The sequence below is a fragment of the Diplodia seriata genome, assembly GCF_021436955.1.
Source record: "Diplodia seriata strain FDS-637 chromosome Unknown scaffold_8, whole genome shotgun sequence".
In the NCBI taxonomy this organism is placed as follows: domain Eukaryota; kingdom Fungi; phylum Ascomycota; class Dothideomycetes; order Botryosphaeriales; family Botryosphaeriaceae; genus Diplodia; species Diplodia seriata.
In genome coordinates this window covers 339,705-365,787 of record NW_027117315.1, presented here as the reverse complement: position 1 = coordinate 365,787, position 26,083 = coordinate 339,705, and the positions used below count along the sequence as shown (strand labels likewise).

At 58.4% G+C, this 26,083-nt stretch overlaps 6 protein-coding genes across 6 annotated transcripts; 2 read left to right on the top strand and 4 right to left on the bottom strand.

Annotated features, from left to right (window-relative positions):
* Positions 1-8,715: 8,715 nt before the first annotated feature.
* Positions 8,716-10,526, top strand: SLS55_007705 (uncharacterized protein; the record flags this gene model as incomplete). Its single annotated transcript, XM_066779121.1, has 2 exons — positions 8,716-9,408; positions 9,465-10,526. The coding sequence occupies 2 exons, from the start codon at positions 8,716-8,718 to the stop codon at positions 10,524-10,526; spliced, it is 1,755 nt and encodes a 584-aa protein (XP_066629925.1).
* Positions 10,527-13,383: 2,857 nt separating this feature from the next.
* On the bottom strand, positions 13,384-14,535 carry SLS55_007704 (uncharacterized protein; the record flags this gene model as incomplete). Its single annotated transcript, XM_066779120.1, has 1 exon — positions 13,384-14,535. One exon carries the CDS (start codon positions 14,533-14,535, stop codon positions 13,384-13,386), a length of 1,152 nt encoding a protein of 383 aa, XP_066629924.1.
* Positions 14,536-15,814: 1,279 nt separating this feature from the next.
* Positions 15,815-16,135, bottom strand: SLS55_007703 (uncharacterized protein; the record flags this gene model as incomplete). The annotated part of the gene is made up of 2 exons (XM_066779119.1): positions 15,815-16,065; positions 16,129-16,135. The coding sequence occupies 2 exons, from the start codon at positions 16,133-16,135 to the stop codon at positions 15,815-15,817; spliced, it is 258 nt and encodes an 85-aa protein (XP_066629923.1).
* Positions 16,136-17,179: 1,044 nt separating this feature from the next.
* Positions 17,180-17,880, bottom strand: SLS55_007702 (uncharacterized protein; the record flags this gene model as incomplete). Its single annotated transcript, XM_066779118.1, has 2 exons — positions 17,180-17,705; positions 17,876-17,880. 2 exons carry the CDS (start codon positions 17,878-17,880, stop codon positions 17,180-17,182), a joined length of 531 nt encoding a protein of 176 aa, XP_066629922.1.
* Positions 17,881-19,370: 1,490 nt separating this feature from the next.
* On the bottom strand, positions 19,371-19,853 carry SLS55_007701 (uncharacterized protein; the record flags this gene model as incomplete). The annotated part of the gene is given in 2 exon segments (XM_066779117.1): positions 19,371-19,833; positions 19,849-19,853. The coding sequence occupies 2 exon segments, from the start codon at positions 19,851-19,853 to the stop codon at positions 19,371-19,373; spliced, it is 468 nt and encodes a 155-aa protein (XP_066629921.1).
* Positions 19,854-20,519: 666 nt separating this feature from the next.
* Positions 20,520-25,342, top strand: SLS55_007700 (uncharacterized protein; the record flags this gene model as incomplete). The annotated part of the gene is made up of 10 exons (XM_066779116.1): positions 20,520-20,532; positions 20,610-20,626; positions 20,683-20,706; positions 20,769-21,140; positions 21,188-21,234; positions 21,291-21,373; positions 21,421-21,873; positions 22,446-23,273; positions 23,332-23,630; positions 23,849-25,342. 10 exons carry the CDS (start codon positions 20,520-20,522, stop codon positions 25,340-25,342), a joined length of 3,630 nt encoding a protein of 1,209 aa, XP_066629920.1.
* Between the last annotated feature and the right edge of the window lie 741 nt (positions 25,343-26,083).

The window sequence follows — 26,083 nt, the reverse complement described above, 5'->3', positions numbered from 1 at the left end:
AAACACAGCCGGCCGATCGAGACCAACCAACCCCTCTCAACCATCCACCTGCAGATCATCAACCCACTCCTCCCTCCCCTCTCCATCCAACCTCGCCACCACCCCCTCCCACCCCCTCCTCACCACCTCGGCCATGACGCCCCCGCCCAGCCGCTTCCCGGCCTCCTGGACGGGCACCAGGAAGCTCTCGTACAGCAACTCTTCCGCGTCGACGCCGGTGCCCTCCCAGCGGCGCGGCTCGTGCCCGGGCGGCTCGTTGCGCACGCGGTCGATGAGGCGGTGATGGTCCGTACACGGCTCTTCTGACTGCGCGGATGTCGACGATGATGGTGCCTTCGGCGGAACGACGTACGGCGCGGATGGGGCGGGCATGCCGGCTTCGATGGCGGGCGGGAGGGTTTCGGCGGCGTACCAGAAGAGGAGGTATTGGGTGCGGCGGGTGGCGGGGACGAGTTGGGTGTAGAGGGGTTCGGTGACGCAGAGGGATGAAAGAGGTGGTGGATTGGTGGCGGTGGCGGGGGCGTTGTGGGGTTGGGGTTGTCGGTGGTGGATGGGGAGGGGGAGCAGGCGGTTGCGGTAGCCGGACTGGAAGGGATTTGGTTGGTTGGCTGGTCTGGTCGAAAGCTGAATATGGGTGGGTAGATATGCATACATACCTCTTCGAAGCCTTCCCGTTCGGCTGCCCTGGTGGTTTCCTCGCCGGCGTCTCGACGGCCTTTGGGCAGAAACCAGTACCGGTCGCGGCTGTGGCGGCATAGTACGACGCGGGCCGAGGCGACGTGGAAAATGGCGACGCCGCAACCTATCACGAGATGCTCGGATGGGAAGCTGGCGACGGCCGGCGGGCTTTGGGCGGGTTGCCGCGTCGACGGCGGGACATGGATGGAGGAGAGGGCACTTATTTTGTCCGTCATGTCAGTAATTGATGGGAGGCAAGAATGCGGATGGAGAAGGCGGGGAAGGGAGTGATGTGTGTGGATCTCCAGCTTAGATTTAACCCCGGTCAGTCAATCGCGACTGCCGCCGCGGGATCCATGTGCTGGAAAGCGCCTGCCACGGCTTCCAGTGGCAATGACTCAAACAGGCATTCAGCCTCGCAGTCTCGACCGACTTCTTTGTCACTTGGCCGAAACGCGAGATGCAACGCATGCAGAAGATGGTTGCCAGAGGCTCGGGTTCGGCAATGATGTCATGCCGCTTGGGGCACTTCAACGTCGCGTCGTCGAATCTTATCCGAACCCCGAGCAGCACCGCGAATCATCTCCACTGGCACGCGGCTCCGGTTCCTGCGGTGCCTTGGCCCTGACCGGAGGAGTCGACCAACACCAAAGCCTCGAACGCACGGCCGCAGCCCTGTCGACCACTGTCGACCAATGAAGTCCATGCGACCGGCAATTTCTGCGCCATCATAAACAAACGACACCCAATCCATCTCTCCCGTCTCGCTACGTCTTCGGCATCCAGCAACACCAAATCCGAACCATCATCAACGGAACCCGACCGACCGACCGGTGGATCTCACACCTCAGTTCCCGAAAGAGAAAAAAGAAAAAGAGAAAAAAAGAATGGCCGCCAACACCCGCCGCCGCCAACAACAACAACAAGCCACCATGGAGCACTATCACCACCACCAAGCCCCCACCACCACCACCACTCCCCCTCAACCTCAACCCTCCTCTCAACCCCCCTCCCAACCCCCCTCCCATCCCCAACCCCATCCCCCTCAACACCAAGCCCCCACCACTCCTCCCCCTCACCCCCCTCCCCATGATCCCCCCACAACCCCTCCCAATAAAAACAACAACCACACCCCCACCAAACACCACGCCGACACCATCCGCCGCACCCGCTTCTTCGACGCCTACGACCACCGCAAGCACACGCGCAAGCGCCTGCAGGACGTCGCCGCCGACCACGACATCTCGCTCGCCACGGCCAAGCGCTGGCTGCGCGCCCGCCGCACCCAAGGCGAGGCGGCGTATCGGAGGAATAAGGGGAGGGTTGGGAGGCCGTCAACTTCGACCAGAACCGTCGCTGGGGGGGTTGATGATGGTGGTGGTGGTGGGGGGACGAGGAGGACGGCGGGGACGACGGGGGCGAGGGGTGGTGTGGCGGTGCAGGTCGGAAATGGTGGTGGTGGTGGTGGTGGTGGTGGGAATCCCGTCGAGGGGGTGTGGGAGGGGTTGAGGTGGCGGTGGCCGACGGCGGCCGAGGTGCGGGGAAGGCTGTTCGTGGGGTGGGTTGGGCTGGGGGTGTCGTTGCCGCTGCCGTCGCTGCAGCCGCCGCAGCAGCAGGGGATGGGGATGGGGCAGACGGCTGGTGGTGCTGATGGTGGTGGTGGTGGTGCTCATGGCTGGCAGACTACGACTGTTCCGGCGCATGGAGGGAGTGGAGGAGGAGGAGCGGGAGGGGGAGAGGGCCCCTCTAGATGACCAGACCGAAGAGCATGCATGGCGTTGGTTGCATTTTTTACTTTCTCGATGCCTGTGGGAACTGGGGGGCTGATGGTTGGGCCTCCTATCTCGTGTTCTGAAGCCTGCCGAAACACGATACTGGCCTACCGAGTTGGAGGTAGCAGGGATCGTATGGGTCCCAAGGAAAGCAAAGCACATGATGCACGCCGGGCCGAGCAGGAGCGCTTACTCCTTCAACCGATCACCACGCGGCAACCTTCATCGCCCAGCATTACTACCTGCAGACGACTTCTGCAACGGATAAAATGAACCTCAAGCTCGTGACCGCGAGCCAATACATCTCGCAATTCGACCTGAAAGTCTTCTGCAGGCCAGGGAAGACGCATCTGGTACCAGACGCAGCTGAGCAGGTTGATCGGCGACCGTGTGGATCCAGTACCAGAGGAGTCTCAGAAAACGGGACTTGCAGCTGGCGTGACGACGTCCTCGTGCGGAAGTGGAAGAGATGTGTCCTGGCGATAGTCATCGGATTCGTGGGGGAGTGGGTGCGGGCATTTTGTATGCCGCCGTCGTGAGAGCTTTGGCACGTACGCCGGGTGCATCTTCTCAAACGGACTAGGGGCGAGGTGCATTCTGGGGGTTTCCTGATTATCACCAGTCTTGTAGCCGTCTTCCGGCACATGACAATCGTGGTCGTCCTTGTGGACACTATCGATGGGGATGTTGTGGGCAAAAGTTGCTAACGGCGATGCGCGGAGTAGCGAGGAAGAGGAGGAAGATGGTGCGAACGACAGTGAGAAAGTATGGCTCAGCAGCATGTTCAATGTCATACTGGCTCGCGTTGATGCTTTATATGCTCAACACCAAGAACGGCTATCACAATACTCCCGTCAGACACTATCTAACCTATATATCGGTGCGTCCCATGCACTAGAGGCTCTCGTCTTTATACTAATCTTAATTAGAAGCCGGCCACGCTTCTTACATATATAAAGAGCATGAGAGCGGCTGATTGTGCACGTCTGTCTTTGAAGAGCTTGGTTCCGCTTGGCCGCTCTTGCTCTATGATGAGCATAGAGTGAAGCGCCAACACGTGAACAGCTCGAGCACTACCCCAGACGCCCCGTCCAGCCTACGGTCCACCGCAAGTTTGCGCCACCGAAACGCTCCAGCCCCCCAGCCACCCATTCCTCGCCGAGAAAAACACAGCCGCCTGACCTCGCGTCCTCGTTCACACAAAAGGGCAAACAGTCCCACAACACAACAGCAATCCGAAACACCACCTCAAACCGAAAGGAAGGGAGAGTGTGGCACTCGCAGAGTGAGTGTGTGAAGGGTGATCATCCGCCCAACCTCCTCTCAAACCAAAAAAAGGGCAAAAAGAGGGAGAAAAGGGAAAGAAAGAAAGTCAAACCCCACCAACCACACCCTACGAAGTCCGGGGAAAACAGCACGTGGCAATCGTACGATCTGCCAAGACGCGTCATCGTTTTTTCCTTGCACGTTCTCGGTGTGGTTGTTGTTGTTCGGAAAGCAAGGGCAAAGAAACAACCAAACGGTCTAGTCGCAGGCATCAATCCTTCGTTCTACTTGTTCTAGACCCCCTGGAGCCAAGCATGACGGGGAGACCATTCTAGAAGCGTGTGGTGTCGAAAAAACGCCCAGATGATCATTTTTTTTCCCTCCCCTCCGGTTCGCGCACGGAAGGAAGGGAACACTTTCGAGAAAGAGGGAAGATGTTTCTCCCTCTCTCTCCCCTTGCAGCAACAGCAGTTGGTGGTGGTACAATCAAACGATAAGAACAGCTTGCCCACATCCCAACGTCACTTTTGGAAATTCTTGCAACGACTCTCCCTCTCAGCTCCAGTGTTTCAGCATTTGTTGGAAAAAACAAACTGCGCGCGTTTGTAGCGGTGAACCGGTTTGCACGCTTTATTTTTCCTCACGTCGTGACTGGAACTTTTTATTTTATTTTTTTTGGATCGGCACAAGCTTGACACCTTAAAGAGCCGAGGAGCGAGGAATGTCGGGGAGCCAGTGGAGAGAGGGTCTGGATTTTTCCCAAGCGACGAAGGGGAGGAGGGGAACGAGCATACGTATGGCGCATACGTGGACAAGGGTGACGCAAGCGCGCACCAGAAAAGCCCCGTTCACGGTGTGTTTCTTGTGAGAGACTAAATGGCCAGTAGCCAACGCGGAGAGGGAGAACGGCTGCCCATCGAGATTGTTTACGAGGCAAGGAAAAAAAAAAAAAAACAAGAGGATGTACGAGGTTGCCACGACAAGGACGGAAGGCCCCCGCACCAAAGAGAAAGAAAGCCCAAGCCAACCATCCATCTCGGACCGCGCTATGACCGGGAGATCGGGATCTGTCTCCCAAGAAAACATACTTGTCAATGACACCGGGCCGGGACCCTGCGCGAACTACCTACGCCCAGAGGAACTAACTTTCCACGTGCTGCTGCGCCATGCTCGGGCCCGGGGATGGAGGCATGGAGGGAGGGAGGCAGGGGGGCCGCTAGAGCAGATGAACAAATATGCAATGCAGCAATAGCGGTTCACCCTTATTACCTACTCAAAAGAGGAGGGGACAAGCGAATAGGAAAGAAACGAAGCTTGTTACTGCACAGATGCAATAGTCGAAAGAGGAGGAGGAGGAGCATGATGTATGTGGCAGTACAACGACGGGCCCGTGCTCCCCTTGCATAGCCTTGCACCGCCTCGCGATAAAGGCAAAGCAGCAAAGCAAGAGCCAGCAACGAGCCCAACACACACGCACGCACGCACGCAGCGGAAAGGGCACGCGCATATTAGGTGATCGTCGGCCCGTTTTGCCCATCACTCATGCCCGCCCCTTTCTGACGTGCCCGGATCAGGCAATCAGAGTCGGGTGGCACGGATCGGCAAACGGCCCGCCCCCGCCAAGCGGGAATAAATAGAAAGTCCCTAGGCATGGATCCTGTATAGTGCGCTCTGCACGCATGAGATTTGCCGTCATCTTGGCCCGACTTCCCAAGGGTTTGCCGTAGGATTTGGGTCCATGGGTGGGAGCGTGTGTAGCCTGCAAGGGCCTGGTTCGGTGTTGTCCATGTCGGCGTGATTGGAACTAATATAAGTTGTGGTTGCACCGAGGTTGGACGTGGGATTATGCTTTGTTGTTGTTTGTGGCGGTCAACGCTTCTGCAGCTGGGTAGAGCAGCCTTGCAGTAGTCGGCCTGTATGGGTTGTCAGATAGTCAGCCTGAGTTAATGTAGATTAGAGTTCTGTGGGTCCAGAACAGCCCTTCCAGGTCGAAAGTGCAGTGCATGCAGCTGCGGCGGGAAATGAAATGAGGTGCTGCTGCTTAGTGTAGATAGCCGGGTCGCACGGCATGGCTATCTTCGATCCATTCAACGACGCAGCAAAAGCAAACTGCGGCGAGAAAGCGGCAGTCACTCGGACAAGTGTAACAGCTTCTCAATCAATGCGTGTAGTATAGCAAGTCTGGCACACTTGCTTCGAGTGGCGTCGTCACCTCTCGGCTTCCCTTCTGCTTCGGGGGGTTTCCAATACTACGCACAGAACAGTGCAGTCGTCGTCATTGTTTGGAGAGGGTTTGTTGTAGCTGATGGAACCCACCGTTTGCCCAAGTTCGTACGTCGGAGTTGAGGCGTTGCAGGCTGATACGCAACTGAGGTACAATAGGGACGACTGCCGGGATGCGTCTATCGGCAAAGTGGGGGCTTTCACTACAAACTCTGTCTGAGAACTTCCATGGGCTCGATATCATGGCCTTGTGCTTCTTCGAGTGGCACAGCAGCAATTGACGAGAGCATCGGCGGCAGTGCACTGCGGAGCTTGCTATCTTGCATTGTCAGGGTTGAAGTGACGAGCCGAGCCGGGAGCGTTTGAGGCTGTGGCCAGACATTAGCGACACCTTTCGGCCACGCTGGGAAGGAGACGAATATATGGTTTTGACGCCGATCCGAAACTAAGCCTTGCGGGTTCGAAACTTGGCAGTGGGCTACATGTTGGGCGGTGGGCGCGTATCTGCCGAACACCGTTACTGCCGAGCTCCGCTCGGAGATGGATTAAGGCCGAGACTGAAGCAGTAAAGAGCATCAAACGCGGTGTGCTAGTGTCTGATGCACAGGTCGTTTGTGAAGTGGGCGCGATAGGCTGATATGTCTCCTCGCGGCAGTCCCTGGGTGTTGAGGAGCCGGAGCCGGTGCCTGGGCATCGGCGCTGACCCGACGCGGGAGAGGGCAGGATTTGACGGCGTGCATAACTTTAAAGGCCGTAAACAGATTTGCAAGCGAGCGGGCATAAGACGTGAAGTGCACCGTGTTCGAAAGTGCCGGCAAACTCACACGCGAGGTGTCACGCTGTGTTTTGACACAGCCTTGCAGGCCTAATTTACTGAAAGAATAGACGCGATGACGTGCCCGCCGCCGTCGTTCGAGAAGGCCGCGTCCAACACGAGAAATGCCCCGTTGCCGATTGGTCGCGCATCCTACGCCTGGGTAACGGGCGAATTCCGTGCCAGATTCCTAAGCCGTTTGGGCCCCTTGGCGCCCGTGACGGGGACTTGGTTACCGTCGCCTCTTCATTCGCGCACCCTTGCAGTCATGGCTGGCGGTTCCTGGGGTGGAGCGACAGCGTGGCGTTGCAGCCTCTTCCCTGGCCGCCGCTGCAGCGCCGCCCATGCAGCACGCCGGTTGCAGCAAGCGGCAGAGCTCACGTGGCGGGGAGCCGGCCAGAGGGATGGTTGTAGATGCTTCTAATCGCGGCTACACAGGCCCGGCGGCCAGGTACGACATGCGGACCTGGACTAGGGACAGCAGCTTCATCTAGGCTAGCGAACAGCAGCCGGCGTGGGCCGAGGGGCGGCGTCGGCATGCAGATGGCAATAGGGAGGGTCCCCGTATTCCGGCGCGGTCGCACGGAGGGCGATCGAGGAGGGTTGGGGTATGAGACAGTTTTCTTCCGCTTCGGGAAAGACAAATGGGAGCAAATGACGGCGCATGAAACGTTGTGGGCGCCACGGCGCAACGGCCTTCCTGGCGGCTGGCTGGCGACTCGGGCGACCTCGGGGGGAACGAACACCGGCGAAAAGTCTGCCATGGCGAGACCTGGGGTGCGGACGCGTGAACCGTGGTTGAGACGTGGAGTGCTGGAGCGACGGCGGCGGGACGTTGTTGACGGCGGAGGTAGTGTTTTCGGCGCATGAGTCAGGCTCCACCCTGCTGCGTCTGGGTTATTAGCCGCGCGAGGACTGGCCGGCCAGCGTCTTCAGCGGGGGAAATGAGGCCTCGGCTGGCTAGATTGCTCTCAGCCCAGGACGGGACTGCAGCCAAACACGGCGCTCCAAACCCACTCTAAACAGCGCGCACGCTCCTGCGGCTACGGCTGCGGCTGCGGCGTGCGTGGGCGGAGCGGAGGTGGGAGCTCCCCCAGCGCACAGCCGTCATGCGGAATGGAGCGAAGTAAGGCGGGGCGGGCGTGTGATGGCCTGGTGACGGCTGCAGCAGAGGCGGCGCTGCTGCAGGCACGAGAGGGCTAGGCGTGTCGTCGGAGAGAGGTGGCTCTAGGCGGTGGCCGGGCAGAGCGAGTGAGGGTTGGGTGCGGCAACGCGCGTCATGCTGGCTGCGGGCGCTGAAACGGGCGGCGCTGCGATCTCCGTGGGCGTGGGCGGCAGCGAGAGAGCGTTTCAGCAAATCGGCGCGCGCAGGCCTGTCCAGCGCCTTGCACCCGCCGATCCGCCCCGGCTGTCCAGGGGGCCCGACCAGGCAGACCCACGACGCGCCGTGCAAAAGGCGCTGCCAATTCTCCGCCGCCACTCAATCAACTCTAAACCCGCGCTCCTTAAGTGCCCGCCTCCACCCTCTTCTGGGCTTCCCTTCCCACGGTATTTCCTTGGCCGCCCCCAGCACCGTCCTCTCCTTCGGCACTCACTCTTCTTTTCCTCGCCGCCAGTCGTGCGTTTCTTCTCCACCAGGCCCGCGGCCCTTCTTTCTTGTCTTGGAGCCTGATCCTCGCGGATTGCGCCCAGCCCTGCCGGAATTCTTAGCGCCGTTGCTCGCAATACAACACCTCCAGGCCCCCTCGCAACAGCACTTGCACTCCGTCATCTTCGCCCTGGCCACCCCAAGCACCTGAAAGACCCGCCGCCCTCAACCGCTCGCGAGCGAGCCTGGTTCATACACTCCCTCTTGACTGTCATTGCTGGCCAGTGACGTCGCACATTCGCTCCAAACGATAAACAAAACGAAACACCACAGCCATGCCTTCCGCATCGCTGCTCCCCCTCCTTTTGTCCACCATGGTCGCCCGCGCCGCCGCCGAGGAGAGCAAGAGCCCTTCCGAGCTCGCCGCCCTGATGGAGGCCATCAAGGAAAACATCAACGTCTCCTACTGGCTCGGATGGACCTGGCTTGCCTGTACCGCCGCGCTGATGACCTACCTCATTGGCATCACCTTCACGCGCTACGTGCGCGGCATTGCTTGCTTGAATAACCCCCACCAGCGCTACTTTGCTGAGCCCAACTGGTGGTATGCCCGCTTCAAGTGCTACCTGTTCGACTCCCCGCTGCTCCGCACCCGCCACCACCGTGAGTACAAGCTGTCGTCTGCCATCAACATCGGCACCCTGCCCAGCCGTCTCCAGACCATCTACCTGGTGGGCTACTTCGGCATGAACGTCGCCTTCTCCGTCATCTTCATTGACTGGAGCGACTCCGGCGCCGCTTCCGAGCTCCGCAACCGTACCGGTGTCCTGTGTGTCATGAACATGCTCCCGCTCTTCCTCCTTGCCGGACGCAACAACCCGCTCATCAAGATCACTGGCATCTCCTTCGACACCTTCAACCTGGTCCACCGCTGGGTCGGCCGCATTGTCATCCTCCAGGCCGTTGCCCACACCCTTGCCTGGATGATCCCCAAGGTCCAGAAGGGTGGTTGGGCTGCTGTCGCCGGAGCCATGGGCCACAGCCAGTTCATCCTGTGGGGTACTATTGTGAGTCCGCTTTGCTCCCCTCCCCACAACCGCTTACTTGACTAATCCCAAGACAGGGCACTCTGTGCTTCGTGGTCATCATGTTCCAGGCCGCCGGTCCCGTCCGCCACGCCTTCTACGAGATCTTCCTTCACTTCCACGTCCTGCTTGCCGCGCTTGGTCTCGCCGGTGTCTGGATCCACTGCCAGTCCGGTGAGCTCTACCAGTTCGGTATCGTCAAGGCCGTCCTCGCTCTCTGGGTCTTCGAGCGCTTCGCTCGCCTCTTCTGGGTCATCTACCGCAACATTGGAAACGGCGGCACCAAGGCCGAGATCGAGTCCCTTCCCGGCGACTGTCTCCGCATCAACCTCCAGATCGCTCGCCCCTGGAAGTTCAAGACCGGCCAGCACGTCTACCTGTACATGCCCTCGATTGGCTGGTGGACCTCGCACCCCTTTTCCCTTTCCTGGAGTGAGGAGCAGGAGGCTTGGAGTGAGGAGAAGGGCATGTCCCTCGAGCGCCTTGACCTGTCTGGCCTCGGCAAGACCACCATGAGCCTTCTCGTCCGCCGCCGCACCGGTTTCACCGACACCCTCTACAAGAAGGTCGAGCAGTGCCCCTCGGGTAAGCTCACCACCTCGGCTCTCGTCGAGGGTCCCTACGGCCACCAGGACCTGTCCTCGTACGGCACCGTCATGCTCTTCGCCGCCGGCATCGGCATCACGCACCAAGTCCCGCACGTCCGCCACCTCGTCGACGCCTACGACAAGCGCACCGCCGCCACCCGCCGCGTCACGTTGGTCTGGGTGATCCAGTCGCCCGAGCACCTCGAGTGGATCCGGCCGTGGATGACGGAGATCCTGTCGATGCCCAACCGCCGCGACGTACTCAAGATCCTGCTGTTCGTCACGCGACCGCGCTCGACCAAGGAGATCCACTCGCCGTCGTCGAGCGTGCAGATGTTCCCCGGCAAGCCCAACATCCAGGCCCTCGTCGACCAGGAGATGATGGAGGGCGTCGGCGCCTGCGGCATCAGCGTCTGCGGCACCGGCTCCCTCGCCGACGACGTCCGCCGCGCCGCCCGCAACCGCCAGACCAGGTGGAACGTCGACTTCTTCGAGGAGGCGTTCTCTTGGTAAACGAAACGCCAAAGTTGAATGGCAAACATCTATATCACACACATGCACACTTCACCTTTCTCTTTCAAGTGACCCCAATGAGGTGCTTATTTCCCCTCTCTTAAGTGTCTTTGTGTGCTTAGAGCGAGCGTGGCGCTTGCGGTGTCGATTCCCATCTCCCTTGCCTCATGATGGTTGCGGTATTACAAACAAACCGTCCGGTCCGATACATGAACGCCTCTTCCAAAGTCCTCTTTCTTTTTCGGCCTCCTACCAACTGCTACCGCTGCTGCCACGTACTGCTGTCGTTTCGATCCGCTTGCTTCAAAGGGGCATTTGCCCTACCATTCTTTCACTTGTACGATAATTACTTTTTTGGAATTTTATACCTTTCTTTCTTTTCTTGGTCATCGAATTTCTTGTTTATCACATTCTTTTTCTACATTAACGCAAGCGTATCACGACAGAAAGGGGGGAGGGAAAGGGGAAAGAAAGGGGAGGTCTGAAGGACGAAGAAAGAGAGTATGTGTGGCAGGTTCACAAACTACGCTATCTGTGCGCGCGTTCATCGAATCATCTCTTGTTTCCAGCGTATAGAAAGGCAAAAAAATGGCACACAAATGAAAGTCATGATTACCAAAACATAAGCTCATCGTCGTCCTTTTGCCCCCTCCAACCAGAACAACCACCAGTTCCGACATGCACGCCCACCCGCCCCCCCGCGCCAATTTCACCTCCCGCCCTGTGCCCGCGCGCATCGGCAAGACCCACGAATATCCAAGGATTGATGTGGGGGGGACAGCGGTGGCGCTTGTATGCATGCAAGTAAGCAAGCATTCACAATAAACGGAAGCCAGCGACGGATGGACGTTAGTTTACCGAGAAACAAACACAAAAACCACTCTATCTGATACCATGGCGCCGTTGCACACACGCAATTCATATCCACCACCACCACCAACCACCACACACCTGCACGGCTTATGTATGTACCTAGGCGGAACCTGCCATTTCCGCGTCTTCCCGTTATCTCGTTCCCCGTCATTCTCGTTTCTTCTCGTCTTCTCCCGCGCCTCTTGTCTGTCTGTCTTTCTGTCTGTCTTTCTTTGCCCCTCTCCCCCCGCCCATCACGGGAACGAATAAAAAAAGGGGGGAGGAGAAGAATCAAAAAGGGCCAGGAGACGATAGCGAATGGTCTCGACACCATATTTTCCGGTAGGTAGGTATCCGATCGATATACTATCACGAGGTGCTGTACCAAAAAAAAAAAAGGGTGCGGCCGGCCATAATTCCGCTCTACATATTGCATGCATGCGTAGGTAGGTACTACAATCCCTATCGCCACGGGACCCCCCTCTCCCCATCTCCCTCCCTCCCTTCATCTCCGCCCCCGCACCATCCCACCCCCCCGCGCTTCCCCCAGCCCTAACCCGTCGTCAATCATATCTGCGCCGCTACGGAGGAAAAAAAAAACGAACACGAACGAACGAACGAACGAACGAACGCCACAAGATCTCTTCCGAGCTCGTTTCGCCTCGTTTAGTTCCACTTCGCTTCCGCTTCCTCAACCTCTCCGACTACTCCCCTTCAGATCTGCTGCATTCAAATGTATCCGAGTTCGCCTGCAGCATGTAGCGATGTGACAAGGGGAGAGAAGGGGGAAGAGGAAAAGTAAAGACGCTCTCTCTCTCTTTCTCTTTCTCTTCCGTACGACGAGCCGGCGGCTTCGTGCATGAACGGTTCCCCCCCCCCCCCCCCCCTTCTGCTCGCTACACACACACACACACACAAGACAGCTATTTACACGCGCGCGCGCGCCTGGCTGGAGGGGTGCTCCCACGGGGAAGGAGAGAGAGAAAGAGGCAAAGAAAAAGCAAAGCGAAGAAAAAGCCAAAATCGGCCGTCGTCTTCGGATAAGAAAGGACGATCGTGATTGGCTGCTCTGCTTCTGTTCTGCTTTCCCCCTGTTCATGTACCCTAAAAAGCCTCGGTTCGCTTCCTGCTGCAGAGGGGCGTACTTGTGTAGCGAGAAAAAAAAGGTCATGTAGGAAGAAGAAGAAGAAGGGGGGGTCTGGAACGCAAAACGCAACGCATGGAAGCGCGCGCGAGAGAGAGAGGAAAGGGTGTGGTGATAAGCGATGCTCCCGTCTGCCGCCGGAGGAAAATAGAGACAAGATGAAATGGAAGTTTTCCCTTGTTTTTTTCCTCTTCTCCCTTTCCTTTTCGTCCGTTACGTGCGCAAAAAGCCGTTTGCGTTCGCATGACGAAGGATTCGTCGGCATCGTGTTTGGGTCGGTCTCCATCTGGCCGTTGCGCTTTCGCCAAAGACCTGCCGGGGTTCTGCTGGGTAGGTAGCTGGTTGCCGAGCCGCAATATACGAGTAGCGAGGATAAGCAATGTCCGCGCTGTTTGATAGGATATGTTTGGGGCCTGGATATGATGCAAGCGGGGGTGGTCCATGCGAGAGAGCAAAAAGTTCGGCTCGCAAGCGGGGGGAGACAAGGGAAGTGGAGACTGTACTCCGTAAACGAGGTCCATCATTGCTTGTCGTGGGGCGCGTAGCAAAATGAGGAGTGGAGCGGGCAAGCGCCAAAAAGGCCCCCTGCGTTTGGGTGACGATGTTTCGAAACGCCGCCATCCGGTGACTCCTCCGGCCCCTGCAGCCGCCGGGCGCTGCCCATTCACGCGTGTCGCCCAGACGGAGGCCTGTCCCGTACTTCGCTCGTCCCGAAATAAGCGAGCGCGCATCTTTGGCTTGTCGTCACCTCGCGCTTTCGGTGCCTTGTAGGTATTCTGGAGACAAATGTTGGTTGAAATCCGCTCGGAGGCTGTTCTGTTCAGTCGCCCGGGCTGGACCCCAACTCCTCTTCCTCTTTCTTCACTCTGAACTGTTCACGCTCCTCCAACTCGACGGGCTCGGCCGCCCTACACCTGCGCCTGCTCCGTTTGCGACGCCGCCATTCCCATCGCTCGCGCCACCGGCCGCCGCTAGGGCGGCGGCAGCCTCTTCGTCTGGAATAAACACCACCTTCAACCTCCCGGGTACCTTTCCGCGCCACGAGAACTCGGCCGTCTCTGTGCGCACGACCAAGTCACCGGTGACGGGGAGGTTGATGTCGATGTCCTGCCACTGAGGCAGCGACTCGGACGACGTGCCGTTGGCAGATTGCTGCTGCTGCTGCTGGAGTTGGGGGCGGAGATGTTGCTGCGGCTGGGAGAAGGAGCTGGAGGTGGAGCTGCTGCCGACGGCCATGCCGTTACCGGGTCCACCGAGGTGCTGTTGCTGCTGCTGCTGGTGATGCGATGAGAAGCCACCGTTGGCACTGCTCAGGCCGTTGAAGCTGTGGATGAAAGGCTCACCGGAAGCAGATGCGGCCGCCGACGGCGAGAAAAAGGGACTCTGGGTGCCTGCACTGCCGGGCTGGCGCTGGTACATGGCATTGGGGTGCTGCTGCTGCTGCGGCTGCTGCTGGAGATGGGACTGCGGCTGCTGCTGTGGCTGCTGCACGTCCCCGTGCTCGTGGCGAGCCTTGGTCTGGGCCTCCTTTTCCATGCGGCGGCGCTTGTACTCCTTGCGCCAGGCCGCCTGCTGCTGCTTCGCGCGTTCGGCGCGCTCCTCTTCGGTGAGGTTGAGGCGCGGACGGCCACGCTTGCGCTTGACGGGCTCCGGGGTTGCGGCGGCAGAGACAGGGAGTTGCTGCTGCTGTTGCGGCTGCTGCTGATCAGCAATCTGGTGGTGAGGCGGCTGTGGCTGTGCTGGCCGCGGCTGGGGCAGTGGCTGTTGCTGGTGGTGCAAGGCTTGGGCGTGTTGTTGCTGCTGATGCTGGTGCTGCTGCTGCTGCTGGTGCTGGCGCTGGTGCTGGTGCTGGGCTTGGGCTTGGGCCTGGACCTGGGCCTGGGCCTGGGACGGCATCTGTTGCGGCTGGACGGCGGCAGCGGCAGGGTCCATGGTCACGTATTGCGAGTAGTAGGCGGCAGGATTCTGCGAGAAGAAGGCGGGCGCTTGGTTGCCAGAGAGTCGCGACGCCATTGTGAGAGAACACGGCGCGCGGCGGCTGGCCGGAAACGTGCAGACTTTAAGAGACGGGGACCAGAGACAAGGGAGGGGCGGCGGGCGACGGCAAGACAAGAGAAAAAAAAAAGCAGAGGGGAAAAAGAAAAAAGAACAGAGCAAAAGAAAGCGAAAAAGGTTGGCCCGCGGGAGCGGATCGACGAACGACGTCAACGCCCGGCAGCCGAAGCACAGGCCGCAAGCCGGGGGTCCAGGGCAATTTTTCTTTCTTTTTTTCCCTCTAGCGGCAGCCAATACCAATACCAATACCTAGGAAAAAGAAGCGCCCCTCGTCTGTCCGCCGCCGTGCTTCTGGCCCTGCAGCCGGCGGCGCCTCTGCTCTGCGCGCTGCGGCATGCGAGCTGGCCGCGTGATGGCTGTGGCCGCAAAGTGAGAAGTGAGAGGGCGCGACTGCCCGGACCCCGCTGATTGGCGGCCTTCCCGCTGCTGCCTCTTTCATGCTTCCGGCGCCAAGACGCCGGCTTGCAACACCACGCCCCTTCCCCTTTACCGCGTCTCCTGTCTCACTCCGCCAAACAAACATCCAACGCTCCGCGCGAGCTTGGCAAACACCCAGTGAGCTTGCAACGACTGCATACATGTGCCTTCAATGTCCAGGGATTCCGTTCAAGACGTCTATTTTCTGTATTGTCTATGCTACTTCCTATCTCGTGGTGTTTACTTTGCGTCATTAAACCCCGAAAATATGTAGCGCGCATCATGCGCAAGGAAGACTATGTGTCGTTTATAGGGTCGGATGTCGATAGGGAGAGCTTAAAGAGCCAGAGCCAGAGCGGAAATTAGCGCAGATGTAGGACGCAGGCGTAAACATCCATAGCTGGATAATCACACCAATCACCCACTGGGTGCTTTCCTACAACAGATGGACCATTTCTCAATATGACTACTTATTCGCTAGAAGTGCCTGCAAAGCTGCTGCCCTTTCCGTTCGAACTTCCTTCCGTATCCGACAAAGCTCTTCTTTGGGTTCAGCGTTATCCCGAACTCATCCATCTTGCGGAACACTTTATCTAAGTGGTCAAGGTGTTCCTCCAGGGTTCTGTCGAGGATCGTCAGGTCGTCAATGTACGCCCTGCTGAATTCCCTGCAATCCCTCAAGATCCAGAGCAACTTATCCCCTCGTAATGGGACACTGCTACAAGACTACATGCACTCCAACGCAGCTCTCCCTTCAACCGACGGAACGCCTTTTTGAGAACCTCGAGCTGTCAATGGTGAGCCTGGACACAAACTATCGTCAGGCTAAAGAGCTGCAGACGACCGCCGCCTGGTCGCTGTCGCCGCCGTCCAGCTTCTTCCTGTCCGCTCTGGTCGCCAGGTGGGAGAGCTTGACGGCGTCGGGCTTCGAACGGAGCAGCCTGGGGAAGGGGAGGAAGAAGACGGCGATGGCGATGGCGATGGCGACGACGACGACGACGACGACGACGACGATGGTGATAATGACGATGATGATGACAACGGCGACGACGACAATGATGATGAAGAAGTCTGTATAGAAAATTGCGAGAAATCACAGACAAACTCCAAACTCATCCAAAACATGACTGACACTGATCATTGTGATATTCATGGGTAGTTGTACCGGAGAGGAGTTCGTGAGAAAGCTGCAGAAGGGCAAAGGCGAAGCACTCCGTTACCTCAGAGGGGGTCGAAGACCTGCTACTCTATGACGTGCCCCTCAAAGTTAACCTCGACACTGTAAAAAACAACTACCAAAAAATGAAAGGGGAAAGACGCTATCCAAGCTGGACCATGAAAACCAAAGTTATTATCCAAGGATAGATACCCCAGACCCCCACAGAATCCAATTCGTCGTGTCTGAATGGTAGGCGCGAGCTCAATGGAGATTCCTGCTGAAATTCCATGGCTCGTTGTACATGAGCAGCAATGGTTGGGAGTGCCCCTCGATGGGGATGGCCGACCGAGATGCATTTTCGTGGAAATGTAAGGATACGAACGCACGACGTCCATGGCTCATTTTGAGCAAAAGACCAGGAGAGCCCTTTACTCCGAGGGAGAGAGGGATTGCTGGTTAAACGTTTCGATGGAACACGCGGTATGCGAAGCCGGGAGAGCCTCTCGAAGAGGATGGCCGACTTTCTTGTCGTGTGAGATTGGGTAAGGTGGAGGCTAATGATCAAGGAAGCTCCGGCGTAGGTATGTCCTTCTGGAGTTGGATCGGTGGCGGGAAGAGGATCTGGATGGTATCATCGTAGGAGAGGGTCGCGCCGGAATAAGCCCGCTGTGGAAAAGAAAATAAGAAAACAAAGGGCAATGAGCTTTTCATGTCGCCAATCAGGCAGCAAGTAAGGCGGCAGTGAATCAGTCCTGGGCTCTAGAACAGCCCGTATGTTCATCTGATGAGAAGATGGTGATGCTGCGCTCGTCTCGTGGAAGTGTGATATGTGCTTGCCCGGATGGATGTGGTTCGCCGGTTAGTCTCCTGATGCGGGACGTCGTACACGCGGAGTGTAGATCTTATCGAAAGGGGAGTACATCCTCGTCTCCTCCTCCTTGGTAAAGTCGATGATGATGACAGAAAGTTGTTCAATGCCGTTCCGCCTCAGGAACGAACGAAGACCCACGGCGACAATACTCCTCCTCAGCGCCGCCGATGAACACGAAACATGTCACGTCTCCAAGCCGACAGATCGGGCTGGTATGTCCACGGCCGAGGGATCTTCTCGACCCGTCCATCGTGCATGCGGACGAAGTCATAGTGAAAGCATGAGTTGGGGTACCTGCGACGGGCTTCGTCTTCCAGCCACGCCCAGTTCTTGTGGACAGGAGGCCAGACGCTCTTATCAACAGGGAAAGTGGGATTCCTTTTCCCCTGGGGAGAGGTGGCGGTGTGATCGCCATCTGCAGTCGACTTCGTCGAGTGCTGAGGCGCGGGTGGGGTGCCGGGTGATGCGGTGGCGGCGTGCTTCTTCTGCTGCTCCTGCTCTTGCTTCTGATGTTTCTCCTGCTGCTTCTCCTGTTGTTTCTGCTGTTGTTTCTGCTGTTGTTTCTGCTGTTGCTCTTGCTCTTGCTGCTTCCGCAAGAGATCCATTTGTTCGTTGTGGTATTCCTCTTCGCGGGCGCGGCGGCGCTCTGCTTCGTTGTTGGTGCGGCAGTGCCAGCGGAAGCTGTAGTGATGAGAAGCATCATGTCAGTTTGGATCGTTCTGGGTTGGGGTGTGGAAGAGGGAGGGAGCAATGGAGCGAGGGTGGGCTGTCGAGCTTTGAGAGGAGTTACGTACAGGCGCTCCTCTTCCGTGTACATGAGGTATTCCGTGGCAGTGTCCCAAAGGTAGGACAGCATGTGGACGAGGCACCAAAGAATGAGAAAGAAGAGCGGGCAGAAGAAGAAGACCCAGGCGTAGCGGGCGGCGGAGCGGGCGGCGGAGGAGCAGATTGAGCGCGCCGCCGAAGGCAGCGTCTCGAGGAACTTGAGGATGCGGGCGGAGCGCTCGGCCGGCAAGACGAGGCTGTAAGGTTGTGTTAGTAGGTGGCTTCGGCGGGTGTGAGGTATGGAGACTGCTGAGTTGCTTACGCGAGGAGGGCGACTATGAGGAATATGGCGATGCCGACCATGATGGCGACGTCGAGCTTCTGGATGAAGTGCATTGTGGTGGGTTTTGGTTTCGGAGTTGTCGCTGGTGTGCGGAGGGTGACGATTTGTCTGGTGGAAGAAGGAAAGGGTTGACGAAGAAACACGGCCGCGGTTTTAGCAGAACGCGTTCAGCTGTGGGAGACGGGGGGAACTTCGGCAGAAAAAATGGGTTGACACAACGGGAAGGAGGGCGAAGTGACGGGAGCGTGTAAACACCAAACGCGGGCCACCCGGCGCCGAGCTGACCGGCCACTCTCTCTCAGGTTGGCCAAGGTGCTTCCGCATCATTCAATTTGCTTGCCAAATACCATGGGGTTCTTGAAGGAACATCCCCAACCGAGAACGGTACCAGCATTTCCCAATCGGGTAATTCACGAAGGTTTTCCCCGCAATTTTGTAACCACAACCTCTACCAGCACTACGCTAGTTCGGATTGACGAAGGAAACGGCTACTACGAAGACTTATGAATGGCGTCTGCGCACTTACAAAGATGCGTAATATATATTGATATTCCAGCTCTTGACGCAAGTTTGCCAGATGGACGAAGTCTATAGTCAAATGTCTCAATCTATGTTGAAGCTATCGTCACCTACGTTGTTGGCCCATCCGTGCAACGCGTCTGCCTTTGCAAGGTCTTTCGCCCGCTTACGCTCTAGCAATAAAGGGATTCTCTTAACAGCGGCATAGTCTCTACTAGCCGCAAGTAGACCCAACAAATCCGTGACTTCCGGGATGGCGTCGCGACCTAGGCGCTTGCCGATATCAGCTATAGCACTCCACATTGCTCGCCGCGAGACCGCGCTTGCTCCTTTGATGTCACCTTGCTTCCTCCCTTGGAGTGCGCCGTTGATGATGACCTCCCGGTGCAGAGGAGTGTACAGGGCGCTCAGGTTACAAGGGACAAGCTTCTGCTCCGGCAAAGCACTTCTTCTTGACCACTCAAACTCTTGCGAGACAGTCTGCACCTCAAAGGGCCGAAAAGAGTAGCCATGTGGCCACGTTCCGGTTCCCCCAGAGACCAGCGGAGCCATTCGTCCTGAAGAGCCGAAGGCACGTGTAGTGGCAGCTGGCACGTGCTGGGATTCGGGCAGAATGAGAGTGTGAAGGTAGGCGGTCCGCGGGTCTAGGAGAAGGGCAGCTGGAGCGTTAAGGAGAGAGGTGCATTGCTTCAACGCAATCTTGTCGGTGCAGGATTTACTCAGCGTTGGGGGAGCATCGGGGCGAGCTGATATGCAGGCGGGATTAACAAGATATAGGACACGACAAACGGCTTGGACGCACCAGGCTTGCGGCGAACGATGCCGAGCTCCGAGAAATAACCTCTCCCTCTCATCTCTTCCGACGCGGCAGACGTCGGATTTACGGGCAATGACCAGGGCGTGGGGTCCTGCTGGGCGTCCATGGTTAGCTCCATGCTGGCGTCCCCGCATGGCGCCTCGGAGCAGTACATGTGGATCTCCACGTCGGTGTGGAGAGCGAAGGGCTGCGGCACAGTCCGAGATATCTCGGCTGCATCACGACGCATCACGAAATCCGACGCACGGGCGCCCGACGACGCGAGAGCGGCACACTCGTCGACCAGGAAGCGGTTGAAGGCGCGGAGAGCGAGGATCTCGGCGTGCCAGTCGTGCAGCACGGCGCCGTGGGCCGCGGGCAGCTTGCTGGCGGGGAGGCACTTCATGCCCGTCCTGCAATCGCACATCTTAGTCGACGGAGCCAGCGGTGGAGCGCACCAGACAAACTACCCCAGAGCGACGCAGGTCAGGGTGGGCCGGCCATCTGCTCGCCATGGCACGTTGGTGCGTCAGCCGAAACGGGCACACGACGCGCCGAGTGATAAGGCGCGAGTAGCGTGTGATGTCGGTACCTATGGTTCGAGCCAGCACCACGCCCGCCAGCGGCACCCACTCGCGCGCGAGCGCGTCGCGTGCGCGCGGCTTGCACTTGGCCGGCAGCTGGGCGAAGGCGCGCAGCACGCAGCCCTGGACGTCGGCGGGCGGCGGCGGCGGCATCGCGAGGACTCGGCTCGGACGGCGGGCGTCGCAGAGGTGTAGGAAGGCGTGGGGTTGCGGATGCGCGATTTGTGTGCAAACAGTGCGGCCGGTCGCCTCGGGGATCGCGCGTCATCTGGGCCGGGCTGGGGGTGTGCAGAGGCTCGAGCCGGGTAGCCTGGACCGATGAGGGTCGCGCCGTTCGGTTGCACTCCCGCGTCTCCATTCCACCCCCCAGCCCTGCCATTCCGCGACCAGCGCCTTGCCCTGTACGGCCGACGTGACCGCGACAGATCAGGAAACCGAGCCTCGTGCTGTCTGATAAAGCTCCCCGCCGCCCACGGACCGTCGCAGCCATGCAAGCTTTCGGTGAGGTTCTCCGCCGCCAATGGCTCCGCGGCGCAAATCTGTCGCATGGGCGAGTGAGTCGCTGACGGCTCTCGCAGTCCCCAAACACCGCCGGGTAAGGCCCATTCGCGTCGCGACTCTCCCCCGTGCCCCCTGCTGACTGCAAAGCAGCCCAAATTCGACCTCCAGCTCAGAGTGCGTATCCCGCCGCCGCCGCCCTGCCCCCTCGCCTTGTCCCTGACCCCCGCGCCCCCCAGATCCTTGACCTGAACAACGTCCCGCTCGTCTCTGGCATTTCCTACGTAAAATGGCACATCCCTGGCTCCGCTGCCGCCGAGCACCGCGGTCGCACCGAGCGCCGCGCCATCAAGGAGCACAAGGTGTTCTACGCCTGGGAGAAGCACATCCCTGTGCGCATCACCATCCAGAACAAGTCCAAGATGCTCGAGGATGCCTGGATGCACTTTGAAGTCATACAAGAGTACAGCGCCGGCGGCAAGAACGACAGAATCGTGCTGGGAAAGGTCGATCTCAACTTGTCCGAGTATGTTGAGGCTAGCGAGCTCGAAGCCAATGGGGTCGTGCGCCGCTATCTCATGCAGGAGAGTAAGATCAACAGTACTTTGAAGGTTGGCTTTCTCGAGCTCCCGTGATGAGAGTGGTGCTGATTTGGCAGATCGGAGTCTACATGAGGCAGATTGATGGAGACAGGGATTACATCGCGTGAGTCGCACCTCATTGCCCGGACATTCAAGTGCTAATGTGCTTCCGCAATCCAGACCCTCGTTGAAGAATGCCCAAGTCTTTGGGGGAATCGCGGGGATCATAGCTGGAGAACAAGTAGAAGGAGACGAATCCGGCCGTATGCATGCCGAGCTTGTCCAGTGGATTCGGCTGACTTCATTCCAGACCTGCCGACTTTGAGCAAAAACAGCCGCGCCGACGGGGAGCTGCAAGACATGTACCGCCGGACTGAAATCGCCTTCTGGGCTGCGCAGCCGGGAGAACTCCGTGCCGACGAGTGTATCGAAGACATTTTCAGTGGAGGAGACGGCTGGGGCGGTATAGAAGCCAAGCAGATGGGCGATCGCTTGGGTGTGGAAGCGGACAGCACGTCCCTGAGCGACAGTGGATCTCGATCTCCTCTGCGCGGATGGCATAGGACTACTCCCAGCCAGGGAAGCAACAAATCGCAAGACACGCTCAAGAAGGTGCGAATGGCCGGTCACGAGCGTGGGCTATCCATCCGCGGAAGGGCCAGTCTGGAGCAACAGGCAAATCAGATGAAGGCAGAGGCGCAGCTGGCAAGGCCTAGACCCGCCAATGAAGTCGACGAACTGGATGTTCGGGATGATCTGAGAAGTTGGTCGCTCCCCGTGCACTAGGCAGCATCTACGAATGGCTTGGCGGAGTGCACGCGGGGGGAAGGGGGTTGTACAGTTCTTTGCATTGTCACATCGCATTGGGCGGAGTTGTGGGATCTTCAACGGAATTTAGATTTTTTGTTATACAGAGCAGCCGCCACTGAATCAGGCGGTGGAAGCGGGATAATAGTTCTTGGCAGCTGCTGGCAATGCTGTGATGTGATGCGGTCATGGCGGGCAGCCCGGTCTCGACGCGGCGGCGTGTCGGACTCCCGACTGGCCGGATCCAAAAAACTGAGGCGGCTGCCGAACGCGCAAAGCTGCCGCTGCACGAAAGAACTGCGCAGCCAATTCCGACTCCGCGGAACCCCCAGCTTCCAGTTCCTCTGCTTTCCCTTATGCTTGCCCAGCGGTCCTTGGGCGCATCAGTATGTCTACGATGCCGACTTAGCCAAGCGCGGTTGTTGCGCCCCAGACGTGCCGCCACCACCACGACCTCGTCCTCATCCGCCGCAACTTTCACGAGCGTTGCCCGCCGATTACGCGCTCCTGATGCACTCGATGCTGCAGATTTCGCTCAGCCCGAGGTCCCCATTCGCACCGTTCAAGACGCCCCGCCCGAGATCCGTCGAGAGTCTGCCGATTACAACCCAAACGCAAACCTCATTCGCACTGTCCCGTCCGAGCGAGAGCGTCCAACCCGAAGCAAGACTGGCCCCCAGCCCAAGAGGCACGGTCGCAAGGGCCAGACGATACAAGAAATATCCGCGCCGCTTCAGCGGCAATCTCTGGGCGAGCGTTCGGAGGTGCTCATCCTGCGGGACCTCACGCCGTTGCCGAAGAAGGAGAAAAAAGCTTCTGCCGTCGCTCCCGCGGAGGAAGATGAGGCGGCGAGACGCAGGCGGGAGATACGGGAGGCGCTCGAGGCGTCGATAGCGGGACAGTCGGCCGTGGCCGGGCAGGAAGAAGCCAACGAGCAGATCAACAAGCTACGCCCCGTGTCGGCCGAGGGCCAGCAGTACCCGGCGTTCATCACGCGCCAGGCGGCCAAGGAGCTGCGGAAGGCGTTGAACGGTGGATACGCGGTGGGGCAGCTGAGGAGGTATGCGGCGGTGCACGAGGGGCTGGAGCAGCTGCAGGTGTTGAAGAGAGAGGAGCGCGCCGAGCAGAGGCTGCTGTGGCAGTCGGCGTGGCGGGAGGGCATCTCGCCGATCGAGCAGAGGCTCCCGGAACCCGAGAAGACCGATGTGCCGCTGGACAGGCTGCCGAAGATGAAGGTTGTCGATCGGATCTTGAAGGAGCTGTGGAACGTGAGCATCATCGAGGATAACGAGGCCGTGGGCGAGATTGAGATCAAGCTCAACGCGTGGCAGTTTGACCTTCTTCTCTTGGCGAAACGTACGGCCCCTCTCGTTCTACAGGAAGGTCGATGGATTTTGCTAACGCGTGGCTGCAGAGGGCGGAGAATTCACCATCCTCGACCATATTGGACATCAACGAAAGATCAGGATCGACTCGTACCGTCCTGAGTGCATTCTCCGGTTCACGGCACAGAGAGAGAATGGCGAGCAAGCTGTCACCGATATCGAACGCGTACTAAGACGATTTACGGCCGGAACCTTCAATCTGATGGACTTCGAATCGCTTCGTCAAAAGCGCGGCTTGGATCGTTTGATGGACTTTTTCTCGCCGAAGGACTTGGAAGTCACTGCAAGATTGAGCAACGTCGTCATCGATAGCTCGTCAGAGTCCTCGGTAAGAGCGAGCATTCCGGATTAGATTGATTATCGCTGACTCTGCAGGTGGGGATCTACGGCGTGAACGGTCGCACTGTCGATTTGGCACGACGAATGCTACTCGGCATGATAAATCCTCCTAATGGCGCCGAGACCGGCATTTTGGCAGATGCTGAAGGGGATGGGTTCTTGCAATCATGCGCCACTGAAAGTGCACTCCATTACCGGCATCGAAAGAAAAATTACGGACGTTGGACCTTTCCGGTTCAAAGAGACTCCACCAAGGAAGAGAAGAGCCAAGCTGTGGATGAGGAGCCTGGGTCAGAAACCCTGGAGGATTCCACGACCACTTCGGCGGAGGCACCGCCTGATCATTCTCTAGACGATCGGAAAACAGAGTCTGGATCAGAAACACTGGAGGGTTCCACGACCACTTCGACGGAGGCACCGCCTGATCATTCTCCAGACGATGGGGAAACAGAAGCTCACGACGCGGACAGTCAGCCACAACTTGCTGAAAGGATTAACCAGTTTTTTATCGCACCGTTTGACAATTTGAGCGATGTTTCGAAAGAAGCTCACGACTCAGCCGAGAGCACAAGGCAGTCTTACTGGATGCCTTCAGCGCTGACTGAGTTCTATGCCACATTCGGCAACGTCCTTCACAAACGCCCTCCCAACAACGATTCGCTATCGCCGATTTCCCTTCCAAACATACTTGAGCACGGTGGTAATCCCAGCCGTGTCTTCCTCCATACCGTTCCTGGGTTCAGTCCTCTTCTACAACATCTCGCAACTTACACCCGGCTCAACCGTCACGCCAGCGAGCAAATGAATCCAGACGCTCTGCTTTTTCGTTTCATGCCATCTCCTTGGGATCTTGAGGACCCTTCTTCATTGGAGGATTTCCCGGAATTGGGCCTCCGAGTTCAACTCGCCAAACAGACGGGCAAAGCACGATTCCAGGGTCTCGGTCTGACGACGCGGGAGCGGATCATGGACGTCCTGCTGCCCGGGAAGCCAGTTGATGTCCGTTTCACGCAACGTGAAGTTCTTTGGACGAACAAAGTCCTAGACCGTTCTAGCGAGGTTCGGGATTATCTCAGCAAGATTAGTACCAATATCGACCATGGAGGATCCATCTGGGCTCCTCTAACGCTAACACTCCGCATTCCCGCTCGGTTTGTGAAAAACTCGGAGAAATACAGCTCTTTACCGGCGCAATACACGGACCAGGGAAAAGAAATCGTCAAGCAGTTCATCTATACTGCCGTCGAGCACCGGCAGATGTGCAAATACGACCTTCCAGACAGCAATGAACGCGTGTCTTATACCTCTGTCGAGGGAGGCAGGTTTGGTGGACGTCGCGGCGAACTGCGTGTACGCCTCAGGAAGCCTGCTCACGATTTGGAGCAGCTGCAAAGACAGGTCCCGGACCTAGTCGAAGGAGCGCTCAATGTGGCATCTATGATCGATGATGCCGTGCACGGGAAGTTGCTGTCTGAGCCGGTGCCGATCATTAAGTATGCGCGGCATGCGGCCATCAAGAGGCTCACGCCTAGGGGATTCGAGGAACCGTTCCCCGCCAACGTCAAATACGTGGATGATGAGGGTGGCAAGAATGTGGAGTCGCGTGGTGGCAAGACTAAGCAGGCTTCTTTCCGGGCGGAGAAGACTACGCAGGCTTCTTTCCGGGCGGAGGAAGCGCCATTGAAGGCGGGTGCAAATTAAGGGATACGAAACGCTACGAGGTGAACATTTCATGGAGCTATCTTTGAGGTTATCTAGGCCCCGGGCGTGTATGCACAAGAAAAGGCGCAGGGCAGGAATTGGGTACTCATGGCTACACATTCTAGAGGCTTAAAATGTACAACATGTAGATCAGTAAATAATGGCTCGCCACTTGCGCCGAGACAAAGGATTCTGGTTGGTGGTGTGAAGACTCAGAGACGGTTGCTCACTCAGGTCCGCGGTGTCCCTGCACGGTAGCACGGTGGTCGAATAATTTTTTTCTGCGCGCGCGGCCCGCCGACGTCATGGCCAATTCCAACGGCGCCCGAAAGAGTCATTCAACCGGCGGGGTGAGCCGCACAGCAACATGGGAAATTTGACGCAGCCGCCTGCCGCTGAACTGTGGTTACACGCTCTCGCCGCGGCCGCCCGCGGTGAGCGGAGCCGTGCATCTTCTGCGGTGACCAGAAGCGAGGGCGACGAGAGGGCCCGGGGCCGGCAGAGGATCCTCAGCGCGAAGGCAACACCAAGCGCCACAAAGCTTTGACTCCCGCCGCATCGCAGAGCAGCAGCGGGTCGCGGCCTCTGCACCGGCCGAGGCGCACGATTTGCGGGCGACAAGGACAAGCGACAAGCGATACAGAGCGGGCGCTGCACGTTGCCGCCGGAGCTGCAAGTCACGGTGGTTCTGGACGGCGTGTGGCAACCGGATCTGCAGTGCGGTGAAAGGCGCGGCAGCCA